Genomic DNA, 15,142 nt, shown 5'->3' with positions numbered 1-15,142 from the left:
GTGGAAGCCAGAGAAATGTGCAGCGATCCAAGAATCTCACAAAATAGATTTAGCAGCTGTTCAGTATGACCACACCATAATCTAAGGCACACAACAAACCTGTGAGAAGTTAAGGAATGGAAAGTACACCATACTGAAATGGACTACCTCCAAATAGTTCTTTTGTGAGTGGAAATTGCTTGCTTCTTCCTTAAATCAATAATGAGACACTTTCATGAAACCTCTCCCTACAGATATTAGCTTCAGTCCTGCAGAATTCAAGAGTGTGCAAAACTAATAATAATAGGAATAAAAGCTTAAAAATGGAGTCATATTTCCAGAATAAACCTCAATATCTTTTTTGTAGCATGAGAAAATAAATGCAAAAATTCAACCATATGTAATAATCATAAGAATGCAAAAACTGCCTGCTATATTGGGTCAGATCAAGGTCCATTAAGTCCAGTGTCCTGTTTCCAATACTATCTAGCCCTGGTCACTATACTTTATTACTTATAACCACTTCTATTGTCGTTTAGAGCAGGGGATTCCATTTGATGCTGACATGATGTGCAATAGGGGAAGGCTTATGTCTATAATACTTCCAGAGTTATGTGAAGACACAATGTTTGGCTACAAGCAGCCAGTGAGCTGACACTAAATCCTGGGTGACAGGGTTGCAAGCATGGAGCTTTTTAGAAGCCTGATCGCTGCTTGATAACTGCTGTCTATATTTTGCACTATGGTCCCCTTTTACTAAACCGCAATAGCGGTTTTTAGTACAGGGAGCCTATGAGTGTCGAGAGCAGCGCTGGGCATTCAGAACAGCTCCCTGCCCTAAAAACTGCTATCGCGGTTTAGTAAAAAGGGAGGGGGGTATATTTGTCTATTTTTGTATGGTTGTTACTGAGGTGACAGTACATAGAGTCATCTGCCTTGACCTCTTTGAAAAAACCCTGGAATATAAATGATAATTAACATTTTCTCTGCGTACAGTGTGCTTTGTGTTTTCTTTTTTATTTTATTGTTGGTAAACATAGAAACATATGTTCCCCACTCATGAGGAGCTCATGAGTGGGGAACAGGCCGTAAAATAGGAACACATAGAGGTAAGTAAGGAGGATGTCCTCAAACAGATAGACAGGTTAAAATGCGGCAAATCACCGGGTCCGGACGGGATCCACCCAAGGGTTCTGAAGGAACTAAGACAGGAAATAGCGGGCACAATCCAGCATGTTTGTAACCTATCCTTGAAAACTGGAGAGGTACCAAAGGACTGGAAATTGGCGAATGTCACACCTATCTTCAAGAAGGGATCGAGGGGTGACCCCGGGAACTACAGGCCGGTGAGCCTGACTTCAATTATAGGGAAGATGGTGGAAGCTATGATCAAGGACGGCATTTGCGAGCACACTGAAAGAAATGGTCTACTGAGAACAAGCCAGCACGGATTCTGTAAGGGAAGGTCGTGCTTAACGAACCTTCTGCACTTCTTTGAGGGAATAAGCAGTCGGGTGGACAATGGGGAACCCATCGACATCATTTACCTCGATTTTCAAAAGGCTTTCGACAAGGTGCCACATGAAAGGCTGCTTAGGAAGCTGTGGAACTACGGGGTGGGAGGAGATGTGCACAGATGGATCAAGCACTGGTTGTCGGGTAGACTGCAGAGGGTTGGAGTAAAGGGCCAATATTCTGACTGGCGGGGAGTCACAAGCGGTGTGCCACAGGGATCGGTGCTGGGGCCGTTACTCTTCAACATATTTATCAATGATCTGGAAAAAGAGGCAAAGTGCGAGGTCATAAAATTTGCAGATGATACCAAACTGTGCAGCAGAGTTAAGTCCAGGGAGGAGTGTGAGGACCTGCAAAGGGACCTGGAGAAGCTGGAGGACTGGGCAGACAAATGGCAAATGCGCTTCAATGTGGAAAAATGCAAGGTCATGCATATAGGGAAAAAGAATCCGTTGTTCAACTACAAAATGGGGGGGGCATTGTTGGGAGACAGCAGACTTGAGAGAGACTTGGGTGTGCTGGTGGATGCATCACTGAAGCCATCTGCACAGTGCGCAGCAGCCTCGAAAAAAGCCAACAGGATGCTGGGCATCATAAAGAGGGGCATCACAACCAGGACGCGGGAAGTCATCATGCCATTGTATCGAGCGATGGTGCGTCCGCATCTGGAATACTGCGTTCAGTATTGGTCGCCATACCTCAAGAAGGACATGGCGGTGCTTGAGAGAGTCCAAAGGAGAGCGACGAAACTGGTAAGAGGGCTGGAACACTGCCCATACGCCGAGAGGTTGGATAGGCTGGGGCTCTTCTCCCTGGAAAAAAGGAGGCTCAGGGGAGATATGATAGAGACCTTCAAGATCATGAGGGGCATAGAGAGGGTGGATAGGGATAGATTCTTCAGACTGAAGGGGACAACAGGTATGAGGGGGCACTCGGAGAAACTGAAGGGAGATAGGTTCAAAACAAATGCAAGGAAGTTTTTTTTCACCCAGAGGGTCGTGGACACTTGGAATGCGCTGCCGGAGGAAGTGGTCGGGCAGAGTACGGTACAGGGATTCAAACAGGGATTGGACGGATTCCTGAGGGACAAAGGGATAGTGGGATACTGAGAGAAGTATCCAGGAAATAAGTATAGAAACCCGACCAGGTCGTGCATGTGCAAAACCGGAGGGTTAGGACTTCGATGGGAAGATAGGACTTCAATGGGAAACCAGGGTGGCAAGGGGGCCCCTTCTGGTGATTTAGACAGGTGACCTGTTTGGGCCGCCGCGGGAGCGGACTGCTGGGCATGATGGACCTATGGTCTGACCCGGCGGAGGCACTGCTTATGTTCTTATGTTCTTATGTTCTTATAGAAATAGACGGCAGATAAGGGCCACAGCCCATCTAGTCTGCCCACCCTAATGTCCCTCCCCTACCTTTGCCCTGTGAATAGATCCCATGTGCCGATCCCATTTGGCCTTAAAATCAGGCACGCTGCTGGCCTCCATCACCTGTAGTGGAAGACTATTCCAGCGATCAACCACTCTTTCAGTGAAAAAGAATTTCCTGGTGTCACCTTGTAGTTTCCCGCCCCTGATTTTCCACGGATGCCCTCTTGTCGTGGGACCCTTGAAAAAGAAGATATCTTCCTCCGCCTCGATGCGGCCCGTAAGATACTTGAACATCTCGATCATGTCTCCCCTCTCTCTGCGCTCCTCGAGCGAGTATAGCTGCAATTTGTCAAGCCGTTCTTCGTATGGAAGATCCTTGAGTCCCGAGACCATCCGGGTGGCCATTCTCTGCACCGACTCCAGTCTCAGCACATCATTTTGATTTGGTCATTTTAAAAGTAGCTCGCAAGCCCAAAAAGTGTGGGCACCTCTGGTCTAGAACCACTTCTCCCAAAAGCCTTGATTTCTGCCCTGGGCTCTCTGCTGAGGTAAACCACTAGAATGTGCTTCCTTTTTGCCCTCCTCCACGGCTTCTGCATAGCCTGATGGGTACAGCTTTCCCCAGTGCCTGCACTGTACCACTGTTATGTAAGAAAGACTTTCTGCTTTACTCTCTGCATTTTTCTGGGAACTTGGAGTCTGCTGGGTTTCCTGCACATGATAGCTCTCGTCTTCCCCAGCTCACAGAGCCGTGACTGGTCTGTCCAGTCACAATATTCAGCACCAGCCACTATCCAGATACTGGCACTGAATATCCAGATTAATTTGGCATTAAAAAAAAAAAGCTGATTACCCATTAGATGTTGAGACCTCCTAGAACAGGATAATACCCATCCTATATGAATGTAACTCCCCTTGAGATACTACTGAAAAGCTGTGAACTAAATCCAAATTATAACGATAATAATGGCACTGCCAATGCTTTTTCCTGTTTATCTATTTTTCCTAGCATAAACTAGCTACCCAGATCCTTTTTTAAGTATTAGGAGAATGCTTCCCAATCAGGATCCTTTGAATGGCCTTCTGTCTATTTCACAAACCCTCACAGTTCATTAAGTTTCAAGTTTCAAATTTATTGAGATTTTGATTTAAACGCAATATCAAATATTTTCAATGCGTGTAACAAAAATAAATTTGGGGAAATAAATAAAACCATTTGAACAATAAACATATCCATAGATGATTAAAAATACATAAGGAGTACAAGGATTTGTTTAAAATAAAAAAAACAACAGAAAAACATTTAGGGAAGAACAACAACAGGAAGGGTAAAAAAAAAAAACCCACTGATTTTTTGGTGAAACTTGGTCTAAAATACATATTTTTAAAAACTTAATCTAAGAATTAGTAGGAGGATCATAAAAAGAGAAAAAATTATCTGATCTAAGATTCATATGCATCTTTATAAAGATAGCTTTTTAATTTACTTTTAAATTTCTCTAGAGAAGTTTCGGCACGTAGAGAGGTTGGAAGTTTGTTCCAGATCTGAGGTCCCAAAATGGAAAAGGTTGTAGTTCTTCTAGTGCCAATCACTTTCAATGATGGAATGGTCAGCAAATACTGATCTGCTGATCTAAGAGATCTAGCTGGGGAATAAGGTATTAAATATCGATATAAAAATATTGGGGTATTAGTTTTCTGAATTTTGAATGTTAGCAGCGCAATTTTGTATGTTATTCTATGTGAGATCGGTAGCCAATGCGCTTCTCACAGAAGAGGGGTGACATGATCATATTTTTTTGAATTGGTAATAATTTTTATTGCAGTGTTTTGTATAATTTGCAACCTTCGTATTTCTTTTTGATATCAATCTATTTTCCATGATGAAATCTAGATCCTTCCTTTGGCTGGTGACTCCCAATGTGGAACCTACAATTTTTTAGCATTACACCTAGAGCAGAGAGGGCAGGACTGGCTCTTTCCAAAACCATCCACCAGGCTGAACCTCTCAGCCTTCCTTGCTTAGTGACTGCCCTGAAAATTCTTCTACCCACCTACTCAAAGCTGGGACATTTTATTTATTTACACCTCCCTCTCACTTTTGTCAAGCTGCACTTAAAGATTTTGGTGCGGGCCAATGGGGTGGGTGCTTTGACGCTCTTGGGAATTCTGTGGGCATCAGGGCATTTTCCACACCGGCTCACGCTGGGGGCCTCTGGCACAGCTTGATAACAGTTAGTTAGTTAGTTAGTTAATTTTTTAGCCCGACCTACCCAAAGAGCTCAGAGCGGGTTACAAAATTTACATACATAATAAGACATTATAACACATGAAAGTCTTCATTAATTACAAGATAACCAAAAGTCATCTTGTAATTTACAATACTCCATATTATTAGTACCATACTTTTTATCAAAACAGCAGATCAATATGTATGCAGCAGAAAGCCATCATTCCAACACAATAGTTAGTAAGAATGTACCTATATATGTTACTCTGTAATATTCATGGAACCAAAATCAGAACATATATGTTATTAATGCCTTCTGAAACAATAATCCATCTAATGTTCTAAGGGAATCTGGGTCCATAATTTTGGCACAAAATGAGCATATGCCCACTTACAAGCAGATTCCAAATGTAATGGTCTTCCAGAGGGTATATATAAACGCCTTTCATTTTGTGATCACAATGAGTGACTTGGGACATAAATCCCAGCATATACTCCCAGTGGCATAGCGAGGGTGAGAGGCGCTCGGGGCGTTGGCACCCCTCCCCTGCTTTCTTCTCTGTCCCCCCCCCCTTCCCTACCCCATACCTCTTTTAACTTCCCCAGCGCGAGTAGCATTACCAACTCGCTACCCACGTTGGCGTCGGCTCTCCCTCTGACACAGAACCCGGAAGTGATGTCAGAGGGAGAGCCAACGGCGATACGAGTTGGTATGGAAAGGTGTTAGAAGTAGCGGAGGGGGGCGGAGAGGAGGAAGAGTGCCGGTGCCCTCACCAAGACTGTGCCTGGGGCGGACCGCCCCTCCCCCAACTTATTATGCCACTGTATAGTTCAGAGCCATGCTTTTAAAACTTTTTAACCCCCTCGTCCTAAAGCACTTACTGTAGTCTCCTTGTGACCCTGGGCAAGTCACTTGGCATGCCATTGTCCCAGGTGCAAAACTTAGAAGTGAGCCCGCTAGGGACAGAGATAACACCTACATATTATATGTACAGTGCTGTGTATGCCTAGTAGTGCTACAGAAATGGTTAATAGTTGTAGTAGTAGTGATTGCACATGCATAGTTTATACATATTCAATCCCATACATAAAGCTTAATATGTTTGGTTTAGACATGAAAAAACAGGTAACCAAGGGTGTCCGGATAAAATGTTTAAACTATAGCTACATTCCTGATAGTTGCCGTTTGTTTATAGCTTACACATAGAAGCAGCGATATTTGCCCCCTCTATTACAAAGGTGCGCTAAGCTTTTTAGCGCATGCTAAATGCTAACACGTGCATGTTATCCTATGGACACATTAGCAGTTAGCACACGTGTTGATTTAGCGCGCACTAAATCCACGCTAAAAAACACTTAGCACGCCTTTATAAAAGAGGGCCTTGGTGTACATACATATGGTTATATGCGGATACTCAGCTACTATATTACCATATTATAGCAGGCTCCTTCTTAAAACAGACCTACATACCCATTTTCACTATCTGCCGTACCACAAGATAGACTCTTTTAAACAGAAGACTATACTTACCTCACCACCCTCATCAAACTTGCCTATATGGCAAAACCATTCGCGAGAACAGAACCAGGTAGGCATGATAACTGTGGGTCCATGTGAGGTGAACACCTAGAACCAGAGTGAAAAGTTAGTGTGATTATACAACTATAAAACAAAAGTCAAGTGACTGGTTGATGTCCTGTGCTGCCACACAGAGTAAACAAGAAAAACTTCAAGCGCTATAATTCTGCCTACATTTCACTCGTAGAGGCCTAAAGAAATTTCAAGCACCTTACTTCTAGGTTATCAACTTCCCACGCACAGAGACCCTGATTCTATGAAGCCTGCCAAAAGTTAGGCACTGATATCAGCACTGATTCTATTAAACTTAGGTGCCCATTGTAGAATCAAGATTACCATCACCTAAGCATGCTTAGGTGGAACTCGGGGTCCTAACATTTAGGCACACCATATTTATGCCAGGGTTTTCATCACCTAAACTTAGGTGCCCATATTGCAGCCTAACAGCACCTAATTCACAAAGAGGCGCCTAATTCGAAAACACACCCATGATCCGTCCCCCCCTAACCACGCCCACTTTTAATGTAGGCGCTTTGGACTAGGTGCCTTCTTTCTATAGAATTGAGTTTTTTTTAGTTAGGTGCATAACCTTCAATCAAGTCCAATTAAAGCCGATTTGAGGTGTTGAGTGCCAATATTGGCACCGATTAAGCCTACTGATCAATTAAGTTAGGCGGACTATGGTTTTTAAGGCAAGAAGTTTAAGTTTGGCGTCAAATTTCTGGTGACACACCAATGTGTTTTGACACACTGGATGAGAACCACTGCATTATTGGTGTTGTTCTTGTTTTCTCTCTCTAATTGCGCCAATTAAAAACCAATTAAAATGTCGATATCATACCTATGGAAGCACCTTACGATGCCTAATGCCACTTTGGGCATGATTAACGCTGGAAGTGATGTTAGGCATTTTAAGGCGCCTTAATGGACGTGATTCTCATGAAAGGTAGGTGCTGGAAATGTAAGCCTTGTAAACCCTGGCCTACATTTCTGGCACCTAAACCTTTCATACACCTAGAACAATAGGGAAAGCCAGAAGTAACCGAAATTGCCAACTTACTAATGTCACTCGATTTTCCAATTTCAGACACAAACTAGACCTAATTACTTTCTCTCAAAAAGAAACCCATGATCCAAGAATACAATATTACTCAGGGAACTGGGAAAAAATGCATCTGGTCAGACCACTATATTGGCAATTTCAACCTACACTGGCAAAAAAAGAGCTCTCAACCAAAATACAAAAATAAAAACACAAAAACAATAACCAGTCGTGGTACCATAAACCCAACAGAATTCTGGGCTCACTATGAGCTACGTCCCACAATCAACGAAATACACGAAATACAGGAATTCCCCCCAAAATGGGAAAAGTTCAGTAAAGACCTCTTGACCAAATAGCCCCATATCAAACATACAAAAAGAAAGATAGACCACCAAACGAATGGTTCGACTCAGAGCTACTAACCAATAAACAGGAACTAAGAAAACTGGAAAGAATCTGGCAAAAAACAAACAAAGAAATAGACAAGACAAACTGGAAACAAAAAATGAAACTATACAAAAATCTGATCAAAGAAAAACGCACAAAGCACTACGCACAAAAAATTGGTTCAACAAAAATAAACAGTAAAGAATTATTCAAACTAGTAAAAACATTAACAGACACTACACAAATCCTGAAAAAGGACAATGAGAGCACTCCATCCGCTCAAACCCTAGCTAACTTTTTAAAAAATAAAATCACTGACCTAAGAACTACTCTACCCACGCCCACAACCAATACTCTTCAATACCTTGAACCCCATGATCAGGTTCCCAGAGCAGACATGAATTGGGATCACTTCAAATTCCCAAACTGGCACCAGTTCCTAAGTTTATTCAACAATTACTCCAAATCTAACTGCCTTCTCGATGAATGCTCCCCTAAAATCATGACAGTTGCCCCCCCTAACTTCAAAATGGAACTATTCACGTGGTTAACAACTTCCCTTACAAACGGAACCTTAAACAAGGATATGGGACACATACTAATTACTCCGATATCCAAAGATCAAAAAACCTCAACAACACTAACAACCAATTACAGACCTATAGCAAGCGTTCCCCTTTTCACAAAGCTACAGGAAGAATTGGTCAACCTTCAACTAACAGACTATCTAGACAAATTTAACACCCACAGTGAACACCAATCAGGCTTCAGGAAAGGATACAGCACAGAAACAGTCATAGCTTCCATACTAAACCACCTCTATGATCTTTTCAGCAAAGGCAAAAGTGCATTGATTCTGCAACTTGACCTCAGCAGTGCATTCGACCTAGTAGACCACGAAATCATGCTACTATGAATTGACGCAATAGGAATCTCAGGAAAGGTAATGAAATGGTTCCAAGAATTCCTAACAAACAGATCCTACCGAGTAACCAGCAACAGAAATTACTCCAACCCATGGAAAAACCCATTAGGGGTGCCCCAAGGCTCCCCTCTATCACCCACATTATTCAACATCTACCTCGCATCCTCAGGTCACCTACTACAAAAATTAAACTTAAAACACTATATATACGCAGACGACATATCCATCCTAATCCCCTTAAATGACATCACAAATGAAACTATATATAACCTCTCACACACAATGATAGAAATTGAAAAATGGACCACCAGCTTCAAACTAAAACTAAACACAGAGAAAACAAAAGTCTTTCTGGCAAGCCCCAACAACAAAATAACGAAAACATCATTAAAAATAAACGGCTATGAATATCCAATCTCCAAAACCATAAAAATACTGGGCATCACTCTAGATACTCACTTAACCATGACTGACCACACAAACCTACTGGTGAAGAAATGCTTTTACATAATGTGGAAGCTAAGAACTATTAAAAAATACTTTGACTCAACATCATTCAGATTACTGGCACAGTCGCTGATCCTATCTACCCTAGATTACTGCAACATCGCCTACCTGGGCATCCCAAATAAAACAGTACAAAAATTAAGATTAGTGCAAAACACTGCAGTTCGCTTGATCTTCGGACTGAGAAAAAAAGACCACATTAGCCCCTACTACAAGAAATTACACTGGCTACCTGTGGAGGCGCGAATACTGTTCAAATTTGCTTGTATCTGCTTCGAGCAAGTCTGGGGCCTAGCACCTTCCTACCTGCAAACACACTTCACTTTGCACAACCCCACACGTACAACCAGAAACAAGCATAAGCAATGCCTCCGCTGGGTCAGACCTGAGGTCCATCATGTCCAGTAGTCCGCTCACACGGCGGCCCAACAGGTCCAGGACCTGTACAGTAAACCTCTATCTATACCCTTCTATCCCCTTTTCCAGCAGGAAATTGTCCTGCACAGGTCCTGGACCTGTTGGGCCGCTGCGTGAGCAGACTGCTGGGCATGATGGACCTCAGGTCTGGCCCAGCGGAGGCATTGCTTATGTTCTTATGCATACCCAAAGATCACAGGCTGCAAATACAAATCCTTCCTAGACAGAACCTTCATGTTCCAAGCAAACAGACAGCAATCCTGGCTGGGAAACCACATAAATAAAGCCAGGCAAACCTACAACACATTCCGAAAATCAATTAAAACTGTTCTATTTGACAAATTCCTTGCTTAATGAGATCACCTTATAACTCCATTGTATTATGTAACATCTGTCTTCTCTCATGTATTCTTTCACCATGTTTCTCCAATTCATGATGTAACTTCCTTCTTCTTGCATTTTGTAATTCGCTGATTGTCCAGCCTTCTTTCTATGTGAACCGCCTAGAAGTCAGTTTGACTATGGCGTTATAGAAAAATAAAGTTATTATTATTAAATCAGGGGTAGGGAACTCCGGTCCTCGAGAGCCGTATTCCAGTCGGGTTTTCAGGATTTCCCCAATGAATATGCATTGAAAGCAGTGCATGCACATAGATCTCATGCATATTCATTGGGGAAATCCTGAAAACCCGACTGGATTACAGCTCTTGAGGACCGGAGTTCCCTACCCCTGCTCTAAATGGTGCCTTTGCATGACTGCCACATGATTGACAGCTGTTTTTAAGGTGGCCGCCAATAACGGTGCTGTTCACAGAATCCAGCCCATTGTGCATGGCAGAGTTAGGACTGCAATATGATACTTCCCCACTAGACAGTACAGAAGCAGCCCTATATTAGAGAATGGCATGGGGGGGGGTCAAATTTTTCCCCCATCCCCGCGGGAACACATATTCCCGTCACGGTGAGTTCATTTCCTGTCCCTGCCCCATTCCTGCAAGCTCTGTCCTCATCTGCACAAGCCTTGAACACTTTAAAATCATGTGTTTGAGGATTGTGTGGTTAAGGCAGAGCTTACAGGAATGGGGTAGGGACAGGGATAGCAGCAAAACTTATGGGGATGGGGAAATTGAGTTCCTGCGGGGATGGTGGAAAATTTTTCCCCATGTCATTCTCTAGCCTTTATCCCTCTCACCTCTAAGTGCATAAGCTTCACCATACTGGGACAGACCAAAGGTCCATCAAGTCCAGTATTCCAACAGTTGCCAATCAAAGTCGCAAATACCTGGCACTGGGAACCCAAAAGAGTAAAATAGATTTCATGCAGCTTATCCCATACATGTACAGGGCATCACATATCTCTCTTAGTCTTAATACCCACTCTTTCATTTAAACAAGGACTTTTCAGGGGATAGACAGAACCTGGCATGTGAAAGCTATTTTGCATCATGGTTACATTCTTAATAGGAACCAGAAACACCTTTCAATCCTCTTTTGTTTCTCTTGTTGTTAATGTTATTTGTTTTTCAGTTTTATGCCTCACGCTACACCTGAGGCAGGTAATTATAGGGTTGCAGTGCATGCCCCTTTGTGCTTAACTGCTATAAAAGAGCAGTAGCAAAAAGTGATTGGCAGAAAAATGGCATGCATTACAGACCTAAAGAAAATGGGGATGGTACATTTTATTAACTGCTGGATAGCTCCCTGTAAGATTTCATCCTCTGTGACACCATGTGTTGCTTCTTTCCAGTGCATCCCTAGAAACCACAGCTATTGCTGTTTACAAACATTTTTTTAATTAACACAGATACTTGTACCTTTGTGGGCCCGAATGTACGCTAAGATTTGATGTGTTTATGTGAAAAGAGCAAATATGGTTGAATGAGATTTGTAGTATCTATAATAAAAAAAAATGCTAGGCTTGCATGCGCACTCTTACCGTGGGCTTCCCTGATTCCTGATCTGTCGGGCTGTGGCAGTAGGAGTGCGCATGCGCGCCAGACAAGCCTCCCTGCTCTCCACCTTGCGCCGCTGCAGAAACGACCCCACACTCACGGCTCAGCTTCAGGCTCACTTAATCCCTTGCCGCCCCCCCCCCCACTTTCCCTTCCCGCGATCCGACCGGCTCACTTAGTCCCTTCCCGCGATCCGACCGGCTCCCTTAGTCCCTTCTCACCCACCCCCTTCCCTTCCCGCGGTCCCGACAAACCTGCGACTCCAGTAGCGTCTGCAGTACTCTACACACGCTGCTTTGGGGCCTTCTACTGCCCTGATTTATTCTGGCACGTCCCTGATGACATCATCAGAGACGCGGCAGAGTAAATCGGGGCGTAGAAGGCCCCGAAGCAGCGTGTGTAGAGTGCTGCAGACGCTGCTGGAGTCGCAGGTTTGTCGGGATCGCAGGAAGGGAAGGGGGGGGGGGCGGAAAGGGCTAAGTGAGCCGGCCAGACCGCGGGAAGGGAAAGGGGTGTAGGGGAAACGCTGCTGCTGCACAGGGAGGTAGTGTGTGGGGAAGGAAATGGAGGGGGAGGGAATGCTGCTGTGGCTGCTGCACAGGGAAGTGGGGGGAGATAAATGCTGCTGCATAGGAGGCAAGGAGAGAGACAGACAGATAGAAAGAAAGACAGACAGTGGGAGGGAGACAGAAAGAAAAGAAGAAAGACACAGGGGCAGGGAGAGACACAGAAAGACAGACAGACAAAGGGGGCCAGGGAGAGAGACAGACAGAAAGAAAGACAACGGGAGGGAGAGAGAGGCAGAAATAAAGAAAGACAGACAGACATATATTCTAGCACCTGTTAATGTAACGGGCTAAAATACTAGTTTCTTATAAAGCAGAAGATGTGGAGGGGCATAATCAAAACATAGGTCTAAGTCCAATTTGTGCGTATGGTGTAAGACTCCCAAAGTCGGCAGTGAGAAAATGCCCATTTTCGAAAAATACATCTAGAATATATATATATATTTTAAATTGTCTATCTGAACATCCAGGCCGCCAAGACGTTTATCTTTGTACCACATTTTCGACCAAAATTTTTTCCAAGTTCCAAACGCCCAGAACAAGACCATTTGGATGTGGAAGGGGCCAATCTTGTAATGGACTGGCCACCCAGACATGGCAATAGAGCAGTGCGGCATTTTACAGGGCACTGCTGTAAACTTAACAAAAAGGGTGCCAGATACCCACCTGTCTACAACCCCAATAGCCTCTATGGCTGCAGGTGGCACCATTATGGCAGTAGAGTAGGGTTTTGGTGGGCGAACATGCTCCACCATAAATGTAGTGGATAGAGTGGCTTAAGGGCCTGTGTCCTCCTCTCTATGGTTCACTAGCCCACCCCCCCAGGCTTTTTAAGACACCTGTTTGCAGCTCTACTAGGCTTTCCTATAACAGATGCTGATGTTCTTAGACAGGTATGTACTTTTTTATTCTGATCTTTGTGGGGCTGTGAGGGGGACAGTGAACACTGGGGGAGTGTGTGGGGTTATTTGTCTCTGCAGTGGTTATCTGGTCACTTTGGATACCTTTTTGGCACTTATACCTGTTTTTACAATGTTTAACTCACAAAGTTTATTAATTTTCATCCAGGATGTCTAGTAAAACATTCGATTATCCCTGCAGGACAACTAAGTCTAGGTCGGCACACATATTGGCCTAACCATTCCTCCAGATATGCCCATTTCAGCTCTGGACGCACAGCGGGATTCAGAGGCATAAAAAGTCCCACAGCACGTCCAGAAACTTTGTTTGATTATCGGAACTTGGACGACCTGTCTTTTAAGTCGTCCAAGTGCCAACTTGAGTGGGTTTTTAGATGTGTTTAAGTTTTGATTATGAGCCCCATAGTGGGGGGGGGGGGCAGGGTTAAATATCATTTTTATTAAGGAGTCATGAGATTTTATGAATAAGCAGGAATATGGGCAGAAATGTGGGCAGCAGAAGCTTTTATTAGATATAAGATGTATTGTTTTAAATACTTTGCATGTTGACTGTAAACTGCTTAGAATTGTAAGCGGTATATAAATTTTTTAAATAAATCAATAAATTTTACGCTGGTATAATACAGAACAATGACGTCTTTTACTATTCTTCTTTACACAAAGAGAATGCGTGGCATATACTTGAGAAATTCATAAGACATTACAGGGTATAAGAAACAACATGGTATGGTATGGTATCATAAGGTATCGTGCCTCCCCACCATGCACAAGTTTTGCAGAAGAAGGCCTCAAACACAGGCACTGATAGTGTAACTTCCCTCCCTCCCAGACCCTGACTTATCCAATGTTGAGAGCAGAAGTAATTCCCACTCAAGCAGTAGTACTACTATTGAGAGTCTGGTGGCACCATTTTGACAGTGACAGCCACTGACAGAATGGGATGATTCATTGTGACCATTTCAGAGCGGGATGTTTCATCGCGGTCATGCTGAAATGGTCGCACTCCATGTCACTGTCAGTGCCTCTTCTCCTCTCCGCCCCAGTGGTATACTAAGGGGGAGCAAGGGGTGTAGACCTCCCCCCCCCCCCCGGGTGCTGTCTTGTAGGGGGCATTGGTACCTCTCCTCCTCCTCATATACCTCTTGAAAAGTTCACTGGTGCGAGCAGCATCTTCCACTCTTTGCTCACGCAAACTTTGCCTCCCTTCCGACGTCACTTCCTAGCCATGGGACCAGGATGTCATGTCAGAGGGGAGCTGAGACCGGCTCAAGCGGGAGGTGAGAGATGTTGCTCGCATTGGTGAACTTTTCAAGAGGTATGCGGAAGCTACGGCGGGGGAGGGGGAGGAGGGTGCTTAAGCAGAGGGGAAGAGTAAGGGGGTAACCCCAGTTTGGGAAGGTTTGGGGGGCATCGTACCTCCAAACGATGTCAGGTGCTGCTATGATGCCCCCAAGCTGATAGCCAGGTGTAAGAAGATTCATTGTGGCCGATTTAACGCTGAAACGGCCACACTGAACTGGCCACGCTGAAACGGCCAAGCTGAATCGTCCTAGACCTGTCACTGAAGCTTGAGTAAGTGGGGATTTCTGTTGCTCCCCCATATCCCTTGATGGAGTTCAGTAAGTGAGAGAAATGGGAGGTGGGGCCAGCTGTCAGCTTTTGGGTATCTTAAGGGGTAGGGCTACAATTGAGGTGGTTCTTTTAACATTTATGGAAAAACAGATTAGGGTGTCCCTAGTTCATCAGA

General features: G+C 44.1%; 1 protein-coding gene across 6 annotated transcripts in view; it reads right to left on the bottom strand.

The window, feature by feature from the left end:
• The window catches only part of B3GNTL1 (UDP-GlcNAc:betaGal beta-1,3-N-acetylglucosaminyltransferase like 1), a 315,188-nt gene that overhangs the window by 68,614 nt on the left and 231,432 nt on the right, over positions 1 to 15,142 (bottom strand). For all 6 annotated transcript variants that reach the window (XM_033961211.1, XM_033961214.1, XM_033961213.1 and 3 more), the window contains one exon: positions 6,629 to 6,724. In XM_033961211.1, coding sequence (XP_033817102.1) covers positions 6,629 to 6,724 — 96 coding nt within the window. The remainder of the gene's footprint in view (positions 1 to 6,628; positions 6,725 to 15,142) is intronic.

This window comes from Geotrypetes seraphini, chromosome 10 (genome assembly GCF_902459505.1).
Source record: "Geotrypetes seraphini chromosome 10, aGeoSer1.1, whole genome shotgun sequence".
NCBI classification, from domain to species: domain Eukaryota; kingdom Metazoa; phylum Chordata; class Amphibia; order Gymnophiona; family Dermophiidae; genus Geotrypetes; species Geotrypetes seraphini.
The sequence above is the reverse complement of the archived record's forward strand: the minus strand, read 5'-3'. Positions and strand labels throughout refer to the sequence as shown.